This window comes from Nelumbo nucifera, chromosome 3 (genome assembly GCF_055504915.1).
Source record: "Nelumbo nucifera cultivar China Antique chromosome 3, China Antique-T2T, whole genome shotgun sequence".
Taxonomy (NCBI): domain Eukaryota; kingdom Viridiplantae; phylum Streptophyta; class Magnoliopsida; order Proteales; family Nelumbonaceae; genus Nelumbo; species Nelumbo nucifera.
The window spans coordinates 439,952-464,630 of NC_142651.1; the positions used below are offsets into that span (position 1 = coordinate 439,952).

Here is a 24,679-nt window from a genome sequence, read left to right on the forward strand (position 1 = left end):
GTATTGGGGGATATATTAATCTAAACGAATTACAGGCATTGATTTTCTATTGATTTTTAGATATTTAAATTGTAAAGCCTAAATCTTAAACTCTAAACCCTAAAATTAAAATATAAATTGCATTTGGTAGGATACTATGGCTATCATCATTCTAATACATGAAACTGCAGAGTGAAACAAAATAGAAAAATACAATTAATGCTTAATCAATCAAACCAAGTCGTCACAAGAAGCCCAAGAAAAAACAAAAAAACCAAACCGTCACAATTCACAACGGATAGCTAGCTAGAGCAAATCAAATTCTTCAACGAGACGATTACGGAGAGAAAAGAAGAAAAACCGAAAACGATTGATTGAGTAGGTGCGGGTGAGTAGTGCTCAAAAGAAATTGGTTTAATTTGGAATGAAATCAATGATGGGATGACGGAGGAGGAGGAGGAGGAGGTGGTGGTGACAGAGTTGTATTAACAGAAGGAGAAGGGCAAGGTCAATTGTTAGAATCATGGTAGAAAGGATAGATGGTATATACGGTCTGAGCGATGGTGAGTGCCATTAGGACAATGGCAGCAATAAGGGATAGAATAGCCCAAGGGCTCCTGAAGTAAGTGTGGATGAGATTGGCACGCCACTCATTCCACCTTTTCTTGCAGTAGTCATGAACTTTCTTATGTACCACGTCGAGACCACTCTCAGGGTCAAGTGTGACGTCCTTGGAGAGCTGGTTGAAGAGCTTTGCGACGCCCTTGTCACTTCCAAGAGCGTTCTGTATGATCCCACTAGAATGCAGTAAACTAACGTCCTTGGCGTTGTCGATGATGTTGTCCATGAAGAAGATGTAGGAGGTAATTTCGTTGCCTGCTCCTACATGAAGCCGCTCAAAGGCCATGAGGTTGAGAAACATGGATTCCGTCACATCGTCTACCACGATGAGTGGGAGCTTTAGTACTCCACCGTGAAAAGTGATGTCTCTTAGGCTCCCTGTTTTGCTCTTCTTGAATCGGATTCCGGCCTCGTAAAGTTCGGTTGCTGATCGGATGATCTCGCCTGTGCTTTCGTAGTCGTTGCTGTGCGCACTTGTTGATTTTCTCTTTTGTTTCTTTTTATGGGACTCATCTTCAAGCAAGCTCTTCCTGTATGCGTCCAATACGTGCAGACACTTTCCCTTTGGAACTGGTGTGTTGGGGCCCCAAAACTTGATTATCATCCTGTTAAGCACCTCGTCTTTCTGATTGATTGATTGATTATTGGGCGGGCATCGGGGGCCGGGGCAGGCATGCACAATATATAATTAATTACATATGAACCAAATTAAATTAAAAAACTGATGAATCAATTATATTGATGATAAGCTAAATAACTACAAATTAATAATTTCTTACAATGGGTTTTCCGGTTTCAACAGCGAGCAGCTTCTCGAGAACCAACATAGGTAGCTGGTTTTCTATCATTAACATGTCTCTCCTGATGTAAGGCATGAAATGGAGCGTGCCGTGACGGCTGAAGATGGGGTCGTTTGAAGGGTAGTCGTCGTCGTCGTCGTCGTCAGAGGTCCCAATTTGATCAGTACGTAGCACCTCCAGCATGAAACATCCATCAAGAAGCATCAGCTGCAAGAATTTGTTTGTATCTTGGTGCCAGTCGGAAGCGAGGGAATCATAACAGTCTTTCAGCTGTTGCACCACGCTCTGCAGTGCTTTAACGTACTCATGTATGGACTTGTTTGATCGCTTGAGGAAGTGAAGGAGTGCCCTATGCTTGTGATCCTCCATGGGCTTCAAACGCTCTTCTCCATGATGATACGGTCCAAACGACACTGATTGAGGTCTGTAGGCCTTCTTGTTGAGATCAGTGACGCAGGCTGGTACTTTGTAAATCGAACGTTTCTTCCACTGCTGCATCTCCTTGGATGTATCCGCCATCTGCTCCACTTTCTCCTTGATTTGGACCACCCACTCCATTTCTTTGCTGCTAATTCTACATTCATCATCATCAACTGCTGCTGCTGCTGCTGCTGTGGGCATTTTTTCTACTATTCCTAATTACCAACACAGTCAATATGTAAATTAATTAAGTCGACGATATATATGGTGGGCATATATATATATATATATATATGTCCATCTCGCGCGTCACCGCCTCCTATATAATCCATGCATGCATGCATATATGGCTGATGCCAAGGGCATGCATGATGATTGATGAATTGAATCATGATGAGGTAAGCAGTCTTGCCTTTACTTGAGCATCTTTAGTCTTCAGTGTTGTCTTTAATCTGTTTGCTTTACAGCCAATCCAAGTAAGGGGAGTAACTCTGCCTGCCTCAGCAAAGCATTGGGCGCTGCGCTTAGAAGGCCAAAGAAAGAAATGAACCAACTCACGTGGAAAAAGGCAAAAGAGTTAATCAGTTATCCAACAAAAATGGATTAATACTGAAAAAGAAAATATTCATCCTCTTCCACGATTCTTTTCTTGCAACCAAAGAAGAGGAAGGAGGGCCATACATTTATCCCCACCGGCAAAACAAATTAAGGAGATTCAATTCATTCATCTATATATAGGTTCAATATATAGCTGTGACCATTATTATATGCTATATATATATATATATATGACTTTTACAATAAGCAAAGTAATTAAGCTAAATTATGAGCTAGAATATTTAGGTCAATATTTACAGCTGGAAAAGAGTCCCATAGCTCCCATAGTTGATCCATCCGTATTTGGAATTAAATGTCAATAAGGATTATCCAATGTCGTACCATCCTTGATTCTTTTGATTTTAGGCTTCAGCTGCATGCATCTGAGAATACAAACACCTTTGAAACACACAACCTTCTAGCATGACATAGAGCTTGTATGAGTCCCGGCCCCATAGCTCTTCATCAGCTCCAACTGCATCACATTTCCTGCCGGCCTTCTGCTGCAATTAATTAATGTTTGAAAGTCATGAGTTAAGATTATGCATCCAACACACCTGCTTTGCGACTAAGTGGCATAAATGAGCCATCCACAAAGATCAAGAATTGATCAGTCTGTGCACGGAATTTGTGCTAGATGTAGAGGATTGCAACTTAAAGTTGTTTATATAAAACTAAGAAATTTGAGATAGAATCTTTGAGGGTTAGGCTTAGCACCGCGGTATATGATGATGTCATTAATTCCTGGCTTCCCAGATTAATCTCAATATTATTATATATGAGAGTAGCCCGATCGATAATGGTGTTGAGTTTCTTTTGGCAGTTTTTCAATTTTAGTTTTCATCCATTGTTCAATCGTATGGATGAATGCTCTCAGGAGTCAGGATTGATGCCTATTTGTGCTTGGAGCCATATTAGTCTAGTAAATGGACACTTGAAAAATTAGCGAGTGCTCGACTCCTCTGTCTCCTTGCAAAAAACACACGTGAGTGGATTGTTTGTCCTGAGCTACCATTGCTTCTCAGATACCATGATTCCTTCCCAACAAGCCTGGCCTTTCACATAAGCAATTGAAACCTTTAACCTTCTATTTCATTTTCCATATTGGTGAAATTGATGCCGTGGTGGCAAATTCAAATTCTGATTGAAGGAATTTACAACCAAGGCAGCATCCCTTTTGAATTGGGAATCTTTCCCCCTTGACAATGACATGAACTGTATAACTGCATTGTGAATTCTGGGGTGAATTGAACTCAAATTATCCCTATTATTTTTAGGGTAAATTGTTGCAACCTTCCCTATTATTTTTAACCTTGCTGAAACCTCCCTAAAATTTAGTAATTGCAATCACATTCCCTGAACATTTTGATATAGTTGCAAGTATACCCCCTATGGTAGAATCTTCCCTAAAAAATGGCATGAAAATGTTAAATACCCATGCTGTTACTGTTGAGAATGGTTTCTAAGGGGGGAAAACAATACAAACTTTATGAATAACGAAAACAAAGAAAATTTGAAGTTGCAGCTTTACCTTTGAGTGATTGATATAAAGGGCAAATTTGAAAAATAAATCAATTTCAGAAAAGAGATTGGAAGGGTTTGGGAAATTCAGGAAACAATCATTTTAGTCAAAAATAACTTTATGAGTATTTTGGATATTTTCATGCCTCTTTTTAGAAGATTCTACCAGAGGTGGTCTACTTACACTATGTTGAAAAGTTCAGGGAAGGTAATTACAATTACCAAACTTTAGGGGAAGTTTCAACAATTTACCCTTACTTTTAAAACTCCCTATGTCTTATTTTCACTTTACAGTTCATTTGTACCAGTACAAATGCATGTTTTAGTTTGCTTTAGGTTTCATTTTAGTTAGGCCATCTGCAAACTGCAATGCAAACAAAAGCTGTATGAAAAATATGAAAAAAAAAAAGGAAAGAAGCCAGAATTTGCACTTCCATACCTTTGCACCAAAGCAAATAAAAATGCATTTCAAACAATTCAGGCCTTATAGGGATCAATATATCTATCGGTTAGCCATTTATTACATTTATCATAGACTCGCAAATAGTTGTGGGCCTTGTGGCCTTTGGGAATTTTGGTATGAAAAAAAACACTAAAATCATATATACATGCTAATCAGCTTGCTCACCTCCTATTAAAGTTTGCCTTGAAATGTCAAAAAAAACTACTTGGCACTCTTACCCAGATTTCATTTATCAGGCTGCATCTAATGATTGTATTTCTGACAGAAATTAGTGATAATAATTTTAAAGATTGATTTTACAAAATGGACGAATATAATGAGGCCCCACCGCCCAACGAGGGGCAAAACCATTGGGCATTGGTATCGGGGTTTTACATAAAAAAAGATAATTAGACTACATTTGACATTCCATATTTTAAGGATATATCCCTTTTTTTATGTTAAAATATGGGATAAAATACAAAAACCTTCCCCAAAGTTTTTAACTAACAATCATAAAAACCTCTCTTAGGCTTTTAAAGAATTGATAAAAACTTGGGACAATGATCATTCAGCCTAGAGTTAGAATTTTTAGGCCTAAAGTATAGTTAGTATAGGTGTCAGTTCGGAGTTGATACCAATCTATGGATAGGCATTGATGTATAAAGTGGGGGTATTTGACATTTTGAATGTTTATAGATTTGTAATAGAATTTAGAAATCTGCAATGGACTTATCCTTACTTTTCCATAAAAACTTCCCTTCCATCAATGACCCAGCTGGAAAATGTTAGACTGATGCATAATTTTTTCTAAATACCCATTTTACCATTTTGTAAATTAGCATATATACACTTACTGAAATAACATAGTACACAACTACACAAGCTTTCTCTTCCTTTTGAAGTAAAATGTGAACATTGATTTCCATGTGAGAGAGGGAGGCCCCGTTTGGCATACCGATTCTGGTGATTCATAGAATGAGAATTACGTTTGATATAACCAGGTGACCGATTCTCATTTGAAATGGGATGAAAAAAAATCCCTCCAAAACCAGAGAGTGGAAAAAGTTCACTTCTCCAAAAACGCGATTCTTGCTTGACCCAATTCTCACCACGTTAATTCAAATTAACGAACACATGTGACTATGTCACACATGTGAAACTGAGGGATCTTTAGTAATTCTCGTTAGGTTAAATTTCTTAAACTATCCTTATGGTTTAGCTGATTGACTAAGTGTAGCCTTACTATTTGAAAATTGACTAATACTACCCCTACTGTTTCTAACAATTGACCAACTCTATTCTTACCGTTAACTTCAAAACAATGCAAAGTGTCTAAACTATCCTTCGGAGTTCAGATGCTCTCGCTGCTAGTGGAATTACAACAGGTAAATTTCTACTCTACCTCTTTTCTCTCTCCAATAGTTTCTACTCCATCCACCCGCCATTGGGTGAAGTTATAGGGCAATGCCGCCGCTCGCCTAGAGGAAGAAGAGAGAGAGATCGGAGTTCAGATGTTGTCGCCTTCATCCAGAGGAAGAAGAGATAGATTGGAGTTTGGAGTTCAGATGTTGTTGCCGTCGCCTAGAGGAAGAAGAGAGAGAGATTGAAGTTCAGATGTTGTCCTTGTCGCCGAGAGGAAGAAGATAGGAGATCGGAGTTCAAATGTTGTCACCGTCGCCCAGAGGAAGAAGAGAGAGAGATTTAGATGTTGTCACCGTCACCCAGAGGAAGAAGAGAGAGAGATTGGAGTTCAGATGTTGTCGCCATCGCCCAGAAGAAGAAGAGAGAGATCAGAGTTTAGATGTTGTCGCTGTCGCGGAAGAAGAGAGAGAGAAAGAGATGGGAGTTCAAAGGGGGGTTGATGCCGCTGTCGTTGTCGCCTAGAGGAAGAAGAAAGAGAGGTCGGACTTCAGTTCGTTGCCGTCACCATCGCCCCTATTTGGTTCACTCATTCTCTGCTTCTTCAACAGAGCACCCCCACTGTTGAAGAAGAAAGAGGATGGAGTTCGCTCATTCTCTCTGATGATTTGGTATTGATGGAGACTGGGAAGAAGATAGAGGGAAGAGAGAGAGGTCGGAGGAGGAAGGGTGTGCCAGGTCGAGAGGAAGGGGATAAGGGTAGCATTGGGTTTAAAAAAAATTTAAACATCATATGGTGTCACGTGTTCATGGGATAAGGGTAGCATTGGATTTAAAAAAAATTTAAACGTCTTATGGTGTCACGTGTTTATGGGATAAGGGTAGCATTAGTCAATTTTCAAACACTAAAGGTCCACTTGGTCGATTAGCTAAACCATAAAAATAATTTAAGAAATTTACCCTTCTATTTATTCATAAAACACTCACTTGAAACCCTACCCCATTTCCTTCTTTTTCTTCCCCTTCTTCGATTATTTCAACCTCAACAGCTCTGTAACTGTCTTCCGGTGCTGGTCAAAATCTCAGGTAAGCAGCTGAGGTTTGGTTGTTTGGAGTTTCGAGTTTCGATGTAGAAGATCGATTGACACGACCCTCCAGTCAAAAGTTCTAGATATCATGGCAGATCCCTCCCCAACTGCAAGCTTCATCAATCCCTACGACTACCTCAAGATTGTTCCTAACCTGGACGACTCTCTCACCCGACATCATCAACCAGTGATGTTTCTGACTCGCTCCAACCTGTCGTTACTATTAACCCCACCAACAAGACTTGGGTTTGCATCTTTCGCCCTCATGAAGCCACCCCCGATTCCAAGCTCCCTCTCCTAATTTTCTTCCATAGTGGAGGTTTCATCCTCTTCACCTCTGCAACTCAACCGTTCCATGAGTCATATGCTCACATGGCGAGTGAATTACAGGCGGTGATAATTTCAGTTAGCTATCGCCTTGCTCCAGAACACCGTCTCCCCACAACCTATGAAGACACCATGGATGCAATTGTTTGGGTCAAGAATCAGGCGTTGGATGAATCCAACGGTGTGCCAAATCTGAAGTTCCCTTCTCAACAATGTGTTCCCAGACTTATTTTTGATTATGAGAAAAAGGTGTGCCAAACGCTCATACATGTATTCTTAGAATCAATAAAATCCAGAATCCATTCTTTTCGGGATGGATTCTGTGAATGATAAATATTAGAATTGATGCCAAACGGGGCCTGAATTTCTCATGGGTGTGTGAAGATTAGGATGACGAGAAATCTGAGAAAGCCACAGGCATATTGAAATAGAGAATTCTGTCCTATCTGATTGGATTTCTTCCCATTGGTACGACGACACCTCTTGGGCTCAGCATCAGTGTTGCTGAAGAAACCTAAAGAATCCCATCCTACAAAGGAAAATCAATTGAACTTGAAATTTTAATTTTATATGAATTTTATGTATACAATTGATTATATATAAAATAGTTAATTAAATTAGTATAATAAAATTATTTATTTTATTAATATATTATATATTATTATATAATTACAATTTATATAATATTATATAAATATATAAATAATATATATGGACCATATTGAGCTGGGCCGTGCCGGCCCGCGGGTGGCATAGCCCACGAACCATTATGCCAGGCCGGTCCAAGTTCATACCGGTGCCGTGCGACGATTTACACCTCTACTTTGAGTTTTATTATATCGTTCTACCCAAATCATCGGAGGACAGTTCCATTTAATGCACAGAGGAAAAAAAAAAACGGTAGGGCATAGGCATGGAAAATCAATGAAATACCACTGAATCAGCTAGAAGCCTAGAATACAATTGTTTTATTTGATTGTTTATGTGGAAAAAATGAAAAGAAAACAATAGATGATGCATGAAAATCATTGTTCGCATAAGCTTGTGTCCTGGATTATTGGGTTATTTCAGTAAAAGGGTCAGCATCATAGATTTTTCCTTAGTAGAAATGTATATAAACTAATTTACAGAACCAAAATGGGTATTTGAAAAAAAATGATGGAAGGAAGGTCTTTGTTGAGTAGGGGAGGTTTTTATTAAAATGAAATTAAAGAGGAGATTTTTATGATTGTTAAAAATTTAAGGGGGAGGCTTCTATATTTTATTCTAAATTATATTGATACCGATAGATACCGGTTTATAGTATAAAATGTGAAAAGTAAAAAAAAAAAAAATTTAGTTCTCCATGTTCGACAGCACATCCACGCGGCTTTTAGTCCAACACCAACGTATCAGGCAGAGGCCATAAAGGGCCCGTGGCCCGTAGGTAGCCCAGGCTGTGGAACGTGGACGGCGAAGGGCATAATTTCTTGGAGCCTCCAAATATGGTTTTCTGACTACTTCGGTTTTTATTTTCCTGAACTCTAACTTGGGTTAATTTCAGAAAGCAAACAGTTTCCCAACAAATGACATCCAAAATTATCAGTTGAACAGAATTGGCAGAATTGTACAAAATTGAAGCCTTCAATCTTTATTTAGTAGACCAATTCGATAGTTACAATGAATGATGTTTCACGCCAAACAGTGAAGGATGATAAAAGATGATAACAATGACAGATGAGAGATGATGACAATGCTGCCAAAAAATTATTTGACTCATACAGGTAATCTCCACGCTTAAAACTTGTTGAGCCCGAATAGGAAGAAGGGTCATGAAGGATGGCTTCTAAATTCCTGACCTTTAACAATCACTGAGAGCAATAAGCTGGTCTACTACATTTGGATCTGCAAGTGTGCTTGTGTCACCAAGCTCATCTAATTGCCTAGAAGCAATTTTCCTCAGAATCCTTCTCATTATCTTTCCACTCCTTGTCTTTGGAAGGCCTGGTGCCCAATGGATTTTATCTGGGGCTGCAAATGCTCCAATCTGATAACCACTCAAGAATTTAAAACATAACATTCAACTTCTAGGCAGAACAAGAATGTAGACAACTCACCCAATCCAAACACTCATAATTAAAGCAGCAGTATAAAGATTTTCAACCAGAAGATGAGCTTTGATGATCAATCATGTGAAAATTGGTCATTAGAGCAAGTCATCACTCATATTGCACTAGATGTCCTATAGTTTAACCTTCATGTAAGGGAAGCAACTGGGAGGACATGTACATCAAAAGCCAACTTGATCAACTGGACCATAGCCATCGAACTTATCAACTTTATTAGTATTATACTGTTGTTTATCCAAACATCATCATGGGTGATGCCCCTGCATTTCGCTCACTAATGCCCATTTGACAAGGAAAAGCAGCCAACAGGCATCTCTACCATATGTTTTGGTGAGGTTGGATGGGTCACTAATACAGGTACAATATGGGTGCTTCGGTAATTGACTGAATGGGATTGAATTGTGAATGAGAAATTATTACAAATTCCTAGCATAAAGTCTACCTCCAAGGACAGATAATTACTTTAATTGCTTCTAGATTTTGTAACCGTGGTTTAAAGTATTGATACTCTCGAATCTCGATATTTCACATATCAAGAGTTTCATTCCCTCAAAAATATCTTGAATCTCGATATTTCACCTAATTCTCAATATTAAGCATATTGATGACCCTGAAAACTGATATTTATTGCACGATATGTGTGCAATATGTACCAATGTTTTTAACCTTGTTCATAACCTAAGGGGTGTTTGGCACAGATACTTTCTATCGTGTTGCTGATATGCCTCAATCAGTAATGCAACACCATAAACATAAACACAAAAAGTAGTAGGACAAAACCTGTTTGATAGAGAGTTGATGTGGTGGTATAAGGTTTTATGCTTTGTTATTAAAAAGTTTGGTACAATTAAGATGTACGACTCTGAAAAGTTTTCTGATATTTCATTTTTCAATATACCACATCAGAGGGGGTATTGCTGCAAAACTTCTCTCCCATTTGTGGAAATGTAAAAATGTAGGTATCTGTAAACATGTAAAAGTAACCATTTATTATAAAAAGCCAATGTGGCAAGTCCTAAAAAATGTGCAACAGCCCAAAAAAAGAAGCTATTCCAATAAACCTCTTTGACACCACCCTTAGAACAAAAATAAAAGATTTTATGTATTATATAATCAAATTTCAGTCTATTGTGGAACTTGTAATCCCTTAGATCCAAAGATCCACACTTGGAGGACACCCTATCCCACCCTATAACAAATTTTACCTGACAAAAGGTCCATATCCCTACTACATCATGTCTACCAAATGGAAAAAACTTCAAAATTCATGGACTCTGATGTCAACGTCTGTAGAATCTTAAACTGATCAAAAGAAAAAAAAAATCCTTACAAACTGAGAACCTAACAGTTGAGATTAACCCCATAACCAATATCAAGACACAAAAATATTGGAGGTACCAACTCCTGATTATGCAGCATGTATTGATAATGAACAGGCCTTAGAACAAATAGTCCTCTACGAGGTAAATACATTACTATTTCCTCCCTCTTGGCTCTTCCCTTCATACTTTCTTTTTTTTTTTATCAATAACAGAATGCTTTATTAGATTATAAAAATTGTGAAACTTTAAGTACAAGAGAGGGGAGGTAAAATATCTTAACTCCCCCACAACAGAGAACAAGAAAGAAAGCTAAAAAGTGGCCCAAAACAAAAGAATCCTTAAGCACCCCTTGTTTGGCTAACCCATCAACCATGGAATTAGCACTTCTCTTCACCCAGCTGTACCTCACCTCAATATCCCTACTCAGCCATTTAAGTTTTTTCTTTTCATTTCTGTAGCTCCACAAACCATTGCTGTCTTCCTTCAACCACCTAATTACCACCTCCAAGTCCCCTTCAATGATCAAGCACCAAATGTTTAATTCTCTTGCTCTTTCGATTCCTTCCAAAGCTGCTAAAATCTCTGCCCTAAGAGAGTCACCCTCATCAATAGGGCCAGAGAACATAGCAAAAATAATCCCAGCCTCATTTCTGAAAACTCCCCCCAGCCTCTCTCAACACTAGGCTCTGCCCAATCCTCTGCAATTATCCTACTAGTAATGCCAGCTACTGAACTAGATTCCAGTGCCCCTGTGCCTCTCAATGTTGCAAACCTCCCTGTTCATTGTGCCCTCATCTAGGCCTGTCAGTGATACCCGAAACTGGCCTGATCTGACATCCAATTTGATTGTCTCGGATTCAGACGAGTCATACAATTTCGACTGCGATATAATTATATATTACATTTTAATATATAATATAATATATTAAAGCCTTTGTTCGTTTACACAGAACTTTTAAGTATTGTTTTGAATAAAATTTAAAAGCCTTTTGTATATTTAGTACACAATTGAGATTTTGAACAAGACAATTTTGTATTGGGCTGCAGTAAGTCCATTGGAGTCGGATGAAATCCGCAATCCAAAAAATCCGATCAGAGTCGAACTCAGATGCATTATTCATACATATGATTGAACTTTGGATCGGATTTGGATGCCATTAATCCCTTATCGGATCAAACTCCGATTTAGTTGAATCTGATCCGATTCCAAGCCTACCCTCATCACCTTTTATTAGGATATAGAGCTTCCAATCCCTCCTTTTCCCATCCATCTCTCCCTATCCTCCACTTCTCTACCCACAATTCTCCCTAGTGAAATCCTCACTACCCAGAAAGAATATCCCCATAGAGTTGGTCATGCATACCTCATTCTCCACCTCTAATGGCAAAAAACTTTCCAAACCAATTATCACCTCAGGGTAAGCTGCCTTAACCCTTTATCAGCATCCACAGAAGAATTATAATTATACCAAGCCAACTCATCTTCCCATCTGTATCAATCTACTCCTTTACAAGATCCATTAATGCAGGGAAGGTTCTGTATGTCCTGTTGGGCAACATTCACACTACAAGCTCCCCTAAACAATCATGAATCACCACTACCTTCATTGATACTTACAGCTACATGGATCATCACATAGGAATCACCATTTCTCACCTTTCCAACCCTAATGGTTGGAGAATGCAAAGCCCATCCTCAATCCTAGTTCCGCTGAAACCTTTTTGAAGCAACACCATGATTACCACCGTCTAGCATCCCTGTATGCCCACATCCAGTTGGTGGCAACCAGTATGGGCATTGACCTAACTATTGTCCCCATCACAAATGCCAACCACGTGCACCCCATCAAGAATGGCATTGACTTTAAGTTGAAGGGAGGGATGGACCTCCTGCAAGGCTGCATCTATTTCGAGTAAGGGTGTCAATGGACCGGTTTTGGATTGGACCCCATCCAGTCCAAAATCAATGGATTGGACGGACCAACAAGACAAATTGGATTGGACCAATCCAGTCCAAAATATTTATTAGATTGGATTGGACCTGGTCTGTCCGTAATAAATTTATATTGGATTGGGTTTGGATAAAAATATAGGTGTCAATGGACTGGGTTTGGATTGAAACCAATTTAAATCAAAACGAATTTGAACAGATTGGACGGTCCAGACATTGAATTGGACCGGTCCAAAATATTCATTGGATTGGATTGGACCTGGTCCATTTAAAATGGACTTACACTGGACTGGATCAGATTAGACCAAATCCAGTCAAATTGACGCTCCTAATTTCAAGGACCACTTCAGCCTTCAAGAGCAATAGCATGTCTGGTGAAGGCATTATTATAATTTCCTCATCTCTGCGGGACTCCACCACCACCCCAACAAATCTAACCCAATGAAGTAAACCTTTATAATTTTATTCCTCCTGTGAACTTTGAGCTTTTTTTTTTTTTTGAAAAGGTAACAGAATTTTATTAGATAAAATAAAGAGTACATGAGGAGATGTACAACATAAAAGGGGAAACCCCTGAGGATTACACCGGAATCAAGTTGTCACTATACATTATGTCCACGTGTGCTCCTAACTTAGCTAAACCATCCGCAATAGAGTTTAGTTCCCTCAGAATCCAAATCAGATTAGCACTCAGCAGATCCAGAGAATCTCAAGCTTCTGTCAAAAAATGACTTAATCTCCATGGACCTCCTTTTTCTCTTAACCATTTGATAGTATTTGCTGAATCTCGTGCTATGGTTAAGTTTTGAATGCCCCGGTTTCTAACTATTCTGATTCCCATGAGAGCTGCCAACACTTCCTCCTTGGTAGAATCAAAAACACCTATTGGACCACTAAAAGTCCACACAATAACACCCCTTTCATCTCTTACTATACCAGCCACTCCTGGGTTGCCTGATGCACTCCCATCAAAATTTAGTGTTGTTCCTCCCTCCCTCCTTACTAACACACGGGGAACAGCAGGGGGGGAAATCGACTGGGAGAAGAGAAAATGTGCACTTCTGTTGAGGTTACTGAGAATCCTTTGAACATATCAGAATTAATGGCCCAAACATTACAATGTAGACTAATTTGGGACAACTCATGGGATTTTTTCTTGTTTTCAAATAATCGATTATTTCTTTCTTCCCAAACTCCCCACAATACTGCATAGAGGTGTAAATCGGGCCGTTCCGCCCACAGACTTGCACGACAGCATGCGGGCCGTGCCAGGCCCGACACAATCGTGTGGGCCGTGCCGCCTGCGGTCCGCATGCCAGCACGACCCATATATATTATTTATATATTTTATATATTTATATAATAATATAGTATATAATATATTAATAAAATAAACAATTGTTTTCAATTTTATTATACTAATTTATTTAATTATTGTATAGGAGCAATTGTATACATCAAAGTTCATATAAAATTAAAATTTTAAGTTTATTTTTCAATTTTTTTAAATAGATAGCTTTGGCCCAACCCACGGCCTGGCTCATGGCATGGCATGGGCCCGCATGGGCTTGGGGCTGTGCCGGCCCGGCCCAACCCCCAAGTTATCCTAGGGGAGGACGACACGGCCCGCGGGCTGGCACGCCTGTTTTACACCTCTAATATTGCATGTAGTATTGTTTGCCAATAGATTTCGCCTCTTTTGCTAAGACCACTGCCTTGCCATTGTTGAATTAAATCCCGGATGCTTTCAGGGGCAACCCAACTATACCCCGCCAACTTCAGGAAGTGGTGCCAAATTTTCTTCGTCTCATTATAATGGAGGAGTAAGTGATTAGTTGATTCTCCTGCACTCAAGCACAAAGAGCAAGCATGGGGAGAAATGAAAAGTCTTCCCAAGCTCTTCTTTTGAAGAAGGTCACAAGTGTTGGTCCTTTGCAAGCTGGCTTCCCACACAGAAGAAAACTCTTGTGGGGATGTGGCTACTCCAAACCTTTTTAAATGGGAAGGGGGAGGTCTGATCACCTGCAGTCAAAACCTTGTAGAAGAACTTGGAAGAGAATTCACCTATAGGGTGAGGGGACCAAATCCTAGAGTCCTGGGAACTAGGTGAGATGTAAACCTCCTTTAGAGCTTGAAGTAGGTCTGCTACTTCGGTTGTCTCTGGGTCTCTTAGAGGTCTTTTAAGGCTTAGGTTCAGGGTGTTCTCAGAGGAAGAGGCAGGAATGCAAGCAGAAATGGTTGCATCTTGGTCTTGGGTTAGACTAAAGAGTCTTGGGAAGGATTCAGCAGGGTAGAGTGGCCCCACAAGAGGTCTTTCCAGAATTTAATCCTGCTACCATTACCTATACCTACTTTGTACCTAATTAAAGGGAAAAAAGAATTGCCAATAGAAGTGATACCTTTCCAAGGGTTCGTGGATTTTACCCGGTTCAAATGGAGATTGCTATCCCAACCATTTGAGCTTGTCACTTTTGAAAATTCATCTTAATAACCTAAGGCTAGGAATTAAGATCCCCAATGCCCTCCTGGACCCATAGGCCTTTAAGAGAGCCCTTGATCAATTCTAATACAAAGCTACCAAGATTTACAGATGTGTGTCATATAGGCAATACTGTCCCTGTCCTACTTGGCTTATCTGACTCCAGAACCCATTTCTCCACTCTGATCAGTTTCCTGCACCTTCTGGGGTCCAAAATTTCAATTCAAAATTCCACCTCTCCTAAATATACAGACATCCTAAAGAGTTATCATGAAACCATTACATGATCCCAGAAAATGTTAGTCTTGTCTAAACAGGCCACAATATGACTTCAATTCTAATGGGTACTTAAGGGTATGCATGATTCATAAATGGCTTATTAATTTTAATGTCTTCTAATACTAATGCAAAAAAAGGTCAAAGATCTTTAATGCATATTTATTTCAGAAATTCAGAATTCATGTTAAGAAAATCACTGAAATAGATCCTTACCTGATTTCTTACAGTTAATATAAGGCTTTTCCGGAGTTCTTCACTGTAAGGAACACCCTCAACTAGTGTAACAAATGCATAAATCCCCTGTCCTTTGACCTAGGAGCAAGCAGAGCATAACATGTGATTACAATATAGGTTTGGAGACATTCCTCAATGGAAGTATCTACTACAGGTATTCTGTGACTTTTTAGGTATACAAGATGGGGTACCTCATGCTCAACACCAACCACAGCAGCTTCAGCACATTGAGGGTGCGAAACTAAAGCAGATTCCACTTCTGCAGTGCCAATACGGTGTCCACTGCATACATTAACAGAAATTAAAGAAAAACCCACATAGCGCATTATACATTTAAGCCACACCTTGGTCATAGAATTGTAATTTTGTGTTTACTCATGCTCCATGTATGCATTCCCTGTATATGCTCATTTAAAAATGACAAGCTATGCAAAACAATGAATTCCAGAAGGTACCTGACATTGATAACATCATCAACTCTTCCAGTAAGCCAATGGTATCCATCCTTGTCCCTAAATCATAAAAAATAGATACAGTAAAAACACATCCGTACATGAAAATGGCCATTTAGCTTTTAAAGGATGCAGTATGAGAATGCAGCCTTAATGCATTTGGGAGCTCAAGATACAGACAAGTAACTCACAGATCTGTGGCAGAACAGTTAGAAAAAGGAGTGGCCTTAATGCATTTGGGAGCTCCAATGCTAGTTAGACTCTAGCCTAGAACCTCAAACAATAGTGTCTTTCTTTCTTGAATTCAACTCAGTTATTTTGACAAATTTGCATTCCTAGACATTTTCCATATTTACACAAACCATTAATTTCCCCAGCACCAATTTTTAGTTTCCCACTTAAACCACAACTGTTCTACACATGTAGACTTAAATGTGTGCACTAAAATTTTTTTTGATGAATTGCATGCACTAAAAATTCTGCCCTGACTATTTAACATAATATACTGAATCCTTTCTGTAACCAAGAAATCTTAAACATCCTGTTACCATGAAAACACTAACAACCTGCATCACAGGTTGACTGATGAAAACTGAAATTCCAGCAATAATATTACCTGCTACAGCCATCACCACTGAAATAATAGCCTGGAAATGGCTTAAAGTATGTAGTTTCATATCTTTCATGATCACCATAAAGGGTACGAAATGCCCCAGGCCATGAGCTCTTCACGCATAGATAACCACTGCACTCGCCTTCAATCTCAGTTCCCTTCTCGTCAACTATGACTGGCTATATGTTCACCCAAACCGTAACAATTGAGATGAAAAATGAAAGCTGTACAAGTGTACACTCACAAAAGAAAGGAAAAAAAAAAGTGCAGGTGTATCAGTTTTACATGCACGAACCTGGATACCAAAGAAAGGGAAAGTGGCTGAACCAGGCTTCTGTGGCCAGGCCCCTGGTAAGGGAGCAATCTGCAATATATTAAGCAACACCAAATTAGACTATGGTAAAATATTAACAAAAATTATATTGTGTTTTATTTTTCTTCTTTAGAATATGAAATAACAGTACTATATCAAATTGTGGTTATGCTATTGTAAACCATATTTATGATTAGGGATGTTTACCATAGGGCATCAGCAAAACCAAAGAAATGAAGCAGATACAAAATTACCATGAAGCCACCAGTCTCAGTTTGCCACCAGGTGTCTGATATTGGGCATCTTGAATCTCCAACAACATTGAAAAACCACCTAAAAAATGAATTTTTTAAGATCCTTCCAAAATAAAAGACTTTAGACCATACAGAGCAGAGAAAACTTGAAACCTCCATGCACTTGGATTGATGGGCTCTCCAACACTTCCAAGAACCCGTAAGGATTTGCGAGAGTAACGAGTCACATACTGCACAGAAAGCAATATACTGAACCAATAAGCCATGATTCGTTATAGCATCATATGAATTAGTTGGTTGTACAACTTTGATAATCCACCCAAACCCGTGTTGGTCTCGTAACAGAAAAGAAAACAAATTAAATATGTAATACTATAATAGTCAAAAGTTTTCCACTGAACTGAACCAAAACATACACAATATGCATAATGCAGTAATATTATTACAACAAGGTGCCTGTCATCATCCATGCCATATTCCAACTATAATCTAGGTAAACCTACCAAGGGCGACTTGTTCCCAGGTAACACTTGATAATTATGTCAGAACCTAACACATGTCCAGCAGTTAAGCAAGATGGAAAAACATTGAGATGGTTACACATTTAATACTGTATTTACTATTAAAAAGATCCACACATTGTAAGTTATATCATATTGAATCCACAGAAGAGGGCATAAGTACTATAAAATGCCAAAGGCTAGGTCCTCTGTCCTTGTCCAGTCCACCCCTTCCAAGACCCTAGATGGCTGGGATCAGCATTGGGTAATGGTCTTATCACATGCAAAGAAAAAGTATGAAAGATATGCAATCACTCCTTCACTTCAAATTTTAAAATAAAATATGGCATTTCAGCTAGTTGGTATCACATCATTCCTGGATAAAGATAATAATCATCCAAAGAAAAAAAAAATCAACTAATAAGATAGGTTAGATGTGATTCTGGAAATGGTTTACCTCATCCCCTTCCCGCATGAGAGAACGGACCAGTGTTGGAGCAGTATAGAATATTGTTACTTTGTATTTGTCAACAATGTCCCAACAACGTCCAGGATCTGGATAACTGGGGGCCTGCAGGTATCAATGTATTTGTTTCTTTGTTGCAATGCACAATCTTAAAATAAATGGTACGTGCAAGGGGTGAGCTATCTGTGTCCATACATCATCACCAAAGAAAAAATGCAAATTAACATACAGATTACTCTGTATGGTTGTATTGAATATTGGTTGGTTTATCTGTATCGATTCTCATTATCTCTATTGCTTGCCCATATAAGTATAGACTCCTTTACTGACTATCAAATAACCTTCAGAAACCCAAAGATATCTAGTGAAAAAATGTAGTGTAATGTCCATGGAGAGCATCTTGCTGACCTATAAAGCTCTTTTAAATGTAGAGGGAAGATAACTTGCCAATGGATAATAGTTTTTTAAGAAGTTTTTTGCTGATTTCAGTTTGAGGCATCATCCAGGATCCATATTCATGAGGGTTTGGCAAAAGTTTTAGTGCCAGCTGCCAACCTGATGCAACTCTCCTCCTTTATCCAGGCTTGGGACCAGCAGTGTAAGACAAGCTCACGCTGGCGGAGTTTTTGAGGCATTATCCAGATGATACAGAAAATATTGTGCCAAATACCAAGTATCAGCATTGTCCAAGTGTCGACATGGTTAGTCCCTTTAGTTTTGAGGTGTCCTGGTGACACCGGTTTTTGTATAAACTGTTTCATGATTTCTGAAATAAGCAGGAATTCCAGGAAAGTTTCATGCTACAAATTTCTATGGCAGCTATCAAATAAGCTGTTCTATGTTAACGGGGACTATTATGACTGCCAAATACAGTTATTCAACACATTTTGTGCCCCTTGGTGTCACATCTGAGATGAATACCAGTACCTAGATACTTAAATAGCATTGCCGATGGATTGAAATCAGAGGTGAACAAAGAGAGCTTATACAGTGGAAATTCACTGTTTTAGACCTTACATATAACATGTGTTCTGTATAATTTTGATTGGCTTAAATTGAGAAGTGAGCAGTTTTGGTTATTGGGCTGTTAATGGGCTTTGGCCTTATTTGTTCTGTTTATTCTTATCACCGTGTGTTGCATTGTTGCTGCCACCAATCAGGGGCATACTTGTAATTTTCTTATCTCCAGTGGTTAATATAAAAGGCAGTAGGCTACACAAGACCGCCTAACCAGGGGCATATTTGTAGTTCTTCTTCCTTCATTGATTTCTGAATTTGTGAAGTTATTGTTTCTATTGTTGATTTACAAGACAACTGCTTCCATTTTGCTTTTTTCCATCATGTATATCATCTTTTTATTTCTGATTGTATCTGAGCTAGTGAAGAGTTATGTTCATTGCATGTCTATGAATAAACCTAAAAAATGGATTTGTGCATTTTGTAAATGATGTTGGCAACCATATTGACGTGAAGTCTGTCTGCAAGTTTTATCTTGTTAAGCTGATAAACCTTACTGGATATGCTATATGTATATATAGACACACAGTTACGAGTTTGAGTTAGATACCCCTTCAAAAACTACCACAGTCGCTCCATTTAGCAAAGGACCATATGTAACATAGCTGTGTCCAGTAATCCAACCACAATCAGCAGTACACCTAAGGTCAAGGTGGAAAAACATTTTAAGATCTCAGCGCACATGATTTGACTCTCAAGCATTTTTTTGATGAATAACTTGACTCTCAGGCATTTCATTAATGGAAATTATTTTTAGTCAAAAAAGTATAAGTCAAATTTGCTTCTATACCAGTATATGTCGGATGGTTTGTAGTCAAATGTATATTTGAATGTTGTTGCAGTGTATATCATGTATCCCCCAGTTGTGTGCACAACACCCTGTATTAAACATGTTAGTTTTGAACACAAAATGCATGGAAAAAATAACTAATAACCTTTAAGAAAAGTCACCTTTGGCCTTCCTGTGCTCCCACTAGTATAGAGAAGAAAAAGTGGGTCTTCTGCATCAACCCATTCAACCTCACATGTGGTTGGATATTTTGGGACGATATCCTGGAAGATTGTCCTCAATCATAACAAAAGCAAATGTTATTCATAAAAAAAAAACAAAAAAACAAAAGCAAATGACTGTAATAGAGTAGATCTTTATTCAATAATGTAAGCTACATGATTTTTTTATAAGTAAGCCACATGATTTAGTGTCAAGGTTAACATCAATCTCCTTGATAAAATATGTATCATTAATTCATTACTTTTGAAGAGTTCATATTAGGTAATACTATTGCTATTCCACTTTTTGCTATTGTCATTCCTTCCTTGATATTGTGATGACCTGTTAACTTCATTAGCATACTAAAAATATTCAAAAGGGAGTGACATAATGATGAACTTGCTAGATGAGGAATGTGATGCTTTTATCATGCTTGTGTAATGTATCTTGTTTAAGAAATTAGAGATCCTAGAAAAACTAAGATATACTAGCCTGCCACCAGATATCTCTTCCTTGCTTCCATTCTGTATCTTGTCTATTCATGGCCGACTGGTTTTCATAGGTCAAACATACATCTGCTCAAGGAAAGAAAGGGAGCTAATGGTAAATATCTTTGCCAAAAGAGAACACTAGATGCATCAATTAAACATTAAGAAAATGCACTGGCAACTTCATAAAACACAATTAGTAAATCCATTCACCTACTACCAGTGGTGCATTGTAACACTTTTTGGATCAAAACTTGTAATAAGAAAGAAGGGAACTTAAGCTATTATGATATACTTGCTCAACATCCTGCCTAAACTTGTAATAAGAAAGAAGATAAAAATGAGGAACAAAAGTTCTGTGCTTAAGGAGAACACTTGGTTAATTCATTACATCTAATACAAAACCAGATATTAAAATTCCATATATTAGGTCTACAATTACCATTTTCCTTCTTAACTTAAACTTAGAAACATGATTCTCCATCTATATGCCCGAACTCCAAAGATTCAATACCTAAACATTAATCTTCAGCATCACTTTATCAATAATGATTTGTTAAGGCTCAACCTCTGAACAGATTCCTCACATACCATTCAACGGAAAATATAACAATCTTTGCTTCCTCTTCCAAAAGTTACCATTTTGTGATACCATGCTTAAGTTTCAACTTAGTACTTCCACTTTGATAAATTAATTACTAAGAAGAACAGTGTGGGACCTAAAAATCTAATGTTTGCCAGATGTATTTCATGACCAACTGAAATCTCATTAACAAAAAATAGTATTAAGAACATGAATAAAGTATATGTAATGCTATAAAGAGCAAGAGTTCTAGTCAAATTTAGGTCCAATAAAAGCAAAATAATAGATTATTCACCTAATTTCACAAAGCAACTTCCTCAAATCACTCACCTACAGAAACTCCACTTTTGGCTGATTCAACCAAGGCAACATCTACTATGTCTTTAAGATGGATGACTTTAGGACCTCTTTGAACAGCATTGCAAGTTATTACAGCTTTAGCTTTGCAATCCACAATTCTTTGAGCAAGAGACTCTGCAGAGAATCCAGCAAATACAACCTAAAAGGAACCAACAGAAAAAGTAGGGAATGGTATAATGGCTAATAGTTCATTCATGAAAAATCGATAGAGGTTCAACTATGTATAAGAAAAAGTGACCAGTGGAATAAAGATTGATGTTTTGCAGTACCGAGTGAACAGCACCAATGCGAGCACAAGCCAGCATTGCAATTGGCAATTCCATCAGCATGGGTAAATAAATTACAACAGCATCTCCCTTTTGCACACCAATGTCTTTCAAGAAATTGGAGAGCTGTTAACAAGATACATTAACTCAAAAATAAAGAATAGCTGAATTGGTGTTTACTTGCAGATAAATGAAGGATTCTTACTTCAAGACGAGGATGGGGAAGGGGAATAAGGGAAAGGGTTGGAGAAAACAATCACCTGGCAAACTTTCTCCAACAGACTGCTGTATGTCAAGCTCCCATCTTGACCCAGGTCATTCCCTTCCCAATATATTGCAATTTTGTCACCATTTCCTGCTTCAATATTCCTATCCAGTGCATTGTAGCATATGTTTGTAATACCACCTTTGAACCACTGAGCATAAATATCCACAGAGATAATAACTTCAGCTATTCTCTGCAAATCCTTCTAAAATTGGTTGAACTCAAGTACTTCAATATCAGAAAAAAAATATCACCTCAATCTTAATAGGACCCTTCCTGACATCCAAATTCTCTGAGTAAACTTGTGTACCCCACTTCTGTTTCCAGTAAAATTCTGATGCTATCTCCGACCAAAATCCAGCAGGATCTGTAATCGACCTTTTATACATCCCTAGGTACTGATCAAACATTTCCATATTGTAAGTAAGAAAAGAAGAACAATTTACTCTAAATTGGGGTGTCGATTTCTACAAATCAAAAGTAAGAAATAAGAATGTAGACACATGATAATCCCCCAAAATGTTGATTTCTTACAAAAAGGCAATAAGATGTGCAGTTTTGTGCAAAATTATAAACAGATATATTCATATAATGCATCAAAATGTTGAGGGTTGTGGGTCTGTTAATGGAGGAATGAAAGAGAGCGTTTGCTTTGGTGCTTTTCAAAAGCCAAAGTAGAAGCCCATTTGGGAGCGTTTAATTTTGATGAAGAAGCTAATGGGAGAGGATTGTAGCGAGAGTTGTGAAAAAGGCTGTACAATGAAAAAAATTGGCTCTCCGGACTCCCCCGATTGTTAACCCAACATTGCCTTATATATAGGTGGGCCCTGCCTCAAAGTCAAAATCCACATCGTGAAAGAGAAGAATAAAACGTTATCTTTATTTTCAAAAAGATGTTATCATACAAAGGGAAGAATAAGTAGAATTTTATGCAAACTAAGACCATTCAATTCAAGATAAATGCCAAAATGTTGGTTTTACACAGAACAAGCAGAGTTTATACAAAATTAGGAACATTCACATTCAATTAATGCATCAAAACATCGATTTTTTTTAATGCAAAATTAGGAAAACCAGTATTCATATTGAAATAACGTATCAAAATGCTAATTGATATTATAATAGATGAAAAGGCGGAATTTTATGCAAATATTAGAAATACCTATTTTCGTATTCAAACAATATATCAAAATGATAAATTTTTATATTAACTAATAAAAAAATAAGTGGGGGTATATATTCAGAACTAAGAGCCCGTTTGGTTCACGGAAATAGGGGCTGGAATTGGATTCTAATTGTTTGGTTGGACGAAATTGAAATCCCATCCCATTCCTGAATCCTGATGAGGTGGCATTCCCCATTTGAAGGAATGGCCATTCCCTCCCCTTCACAGCTATTGGAATAGACCATTTCGATTTTGATTACGATCCCGAACACCCACATTCAGATAATGAATCAAACTGTATTTTCATTGTTAAGAAATAAGAAGGCTACTTTTATGCAAAATTAAGAACAGCCAAATTCAAACAACACCTCGTAATGCCAAATTCCCAGGAACGCAAAACTCCAATTCGCTTAGACCCATTGACACTCACCTTCTCCGGTGACGGAACCAAAGCCTGGCGTGAGAACTCCTCGCAGGGGAACACCAGATCGTTCTCCTCCGAAGCAAGCGCTTCCCCGAGTATGACAGCATTCAAATGCGAGATCTCTCCGGCCCCGGATGGAAGAACCATCATGGACTCTACATGCCGGAGATAGTTCGAAGTATTCATCTTTTTTGTTCCGTCCGGCGTCCCCATCCCACCTGATAACCTCTTAAGAAGCAAATCTAGCGAGAAGGTACCTGGTACAAGAAAACGACGAAGAAATAGTAATATGAATAGTAGCAGTAGCAATAGTAGAGGGAAACCCGTTATAGACAGCCTTGCGCGCAGCAGATCCGGAGTCGTAGTGAGTCGGGACTGGATAAGTTTCACGTTATACACAGGTCACAGCCTTGCGAGCAGGAGCAGCAGATCCGAAGTCGTAGTAGAGGGAGAACTGAGAAGAGCGTTTTAATCTATGGTAAGGAAGTTGGGAGAGGGAAAACGGGGGCTTGTAAGAAAAGGCGGGCGGCGCGTGAGGGAAGAGACGCGCGTACTCACCAAGAAAATGAGACTCACTGGGCCACTGGCACTGGGGTGGGGCTACTGGGCCATGCGAATTACGAAGCAAGAGATCCATCCCAGTCTGGCAGTCTCCCAGATATATAAGAAGAAACCCAGAAGTTACCTTAAAAATTATGCTTTATTATCTGAAAATTAAGATTTCATTTTGACATCAATAAAGCAATAATAATAATAATAATAATAATAATAAATTCTAAAATATAGACACAAACATGCATGCTGTTGGGTTCCATGATTCTAATTCTACATCTTCGGTCGGTCTCGGGAGACGATGATGATATAATTGATAAAACTTAAAAAATGGGAAATTTGACTGAGAATTTGTTGAAAAATGGAATGAGTAAGATTTCTGGCGAGGTTTTAGATTTTAGTGGTGGAGGGCGGCCGAAGGTCAGCAGAAGTTTTTTTTT

At 38.4% G+C, this 24,679-nt stretch overlaps 2 protein-coding genes across 3 annotated transcripts; both read right to left on the minus strand.

The window, feature by feature from the left end:
- Positions 1–91: 91 nt before the first annotated feature.
- LOC104592673 (UPF0481 protein At3g47200-like) lies at positions 92–2,778 on the minus strand. The gene is made up of 4 exons (XM_010252112.3): positions 2,760–2,778; positions 2,233–2,338; positions 1,380–2,035; positions 92–1,225 (listed from the first exon to the last, which is right to left on the minus strand). The coding sequence occupies exons 3-4, from the start codon at positions 2,019–2,021 to the stop codon at positions 488–490; spliced, it is 1,380 nt and encodes a 459-aa protein (XP_010250414.1). The 5' UTR covers positions 2,022–2,035; positions 2,233–2,338; positions 2,760–2,778; the 3' UTR covers positions 92–487.
- LOC104592674 (acetyl-coenzyme A synthetase, chloroplastic/glyoxysomal) lies at positions 2,765–24,328 on the minus strand. 2 transcript variants are annotated; one of them, XM_088899525.1, is made up of 18 exons: positions 23,694–24,328; positions 22,353–22,496; positions 22,094–22,249; positions 21,837–21,959; positions 21,538–21,706; positions 20,629–20,711; positions 20,097–20,198; positions 19,936–20,024; positions 19,696–19,786; positions 18,120–18,233; positions 17,316–17,392; positions 17,163–17,241; positions 16,891–16,959; positions 16,599–16,774; positions 15,986–16,042; positions 15,722–15,812; positions 15,510–15,608; positions 2,765–2,920 (listed from the first exon to the last, which is right to left on the minus strand). In XM_088899525.1, the coding sequence occupies exons 1-18, from the start codon at positions 23,898–23,900 to the stop codon at positions 2,780–2,782; spliced, it is 2,067 nt and encodes a 688-aa protein (XP_088755651.1). In that variant the 5' UTR covers positions 23,901–24,328; the 3' UTR covers positions 2,765–2,779. The 2 variants fall into 2 exon arrangements, with proteins under 2 accessions (XP_088755651.1, XP_010250415.1); XM_010252113.3 differs by lacking the exon at positions 2,765–2,920 and adding an exon at positions 8,762–9,183.
- Between the last annotated feature and the right edge of the window lie 351 nt (positions 24,329–24,679).

Bases quoted from the DNA above. Each gene is read 5' to 3' on its own strand.
- LOC104592673 (XM_010252112.3), bottom strand. From the start codon at position 2,021: ATGCCCACAGCAGCAGCAGCAGCAGCAGTTGATGATGATGAATGTAGA. The intron at 1,226-1,379 runs GTAAGAAATTAT...TCAATCAATCAG, and splicing joins TTGAAACCGGAAAACCCATT to AAAGACGAGGTGCTTAACAG.
- LOC104592674 (XM_010252113.3), bottom strand. From the start codon at position 23,900: ATGGGGACGCCGGACGGAACAAAAAAGATGAATACTTCGAACTATCTC. The intron at 22,250-22,352 runs GTGATATTTTTT...ATTTATGCTCAG, and splicing joins AGGGTCCTATTAAGATTGAG to TGGTTCAAAGGTGGTATTAC. The intron at 16,775-16,890 runs GTTCGTGCATGT...GTGAACATATAG, and splicing joins TCCCTTTCTTTGGTATCCAG to CCAGTCATAGTTGACGAGAA.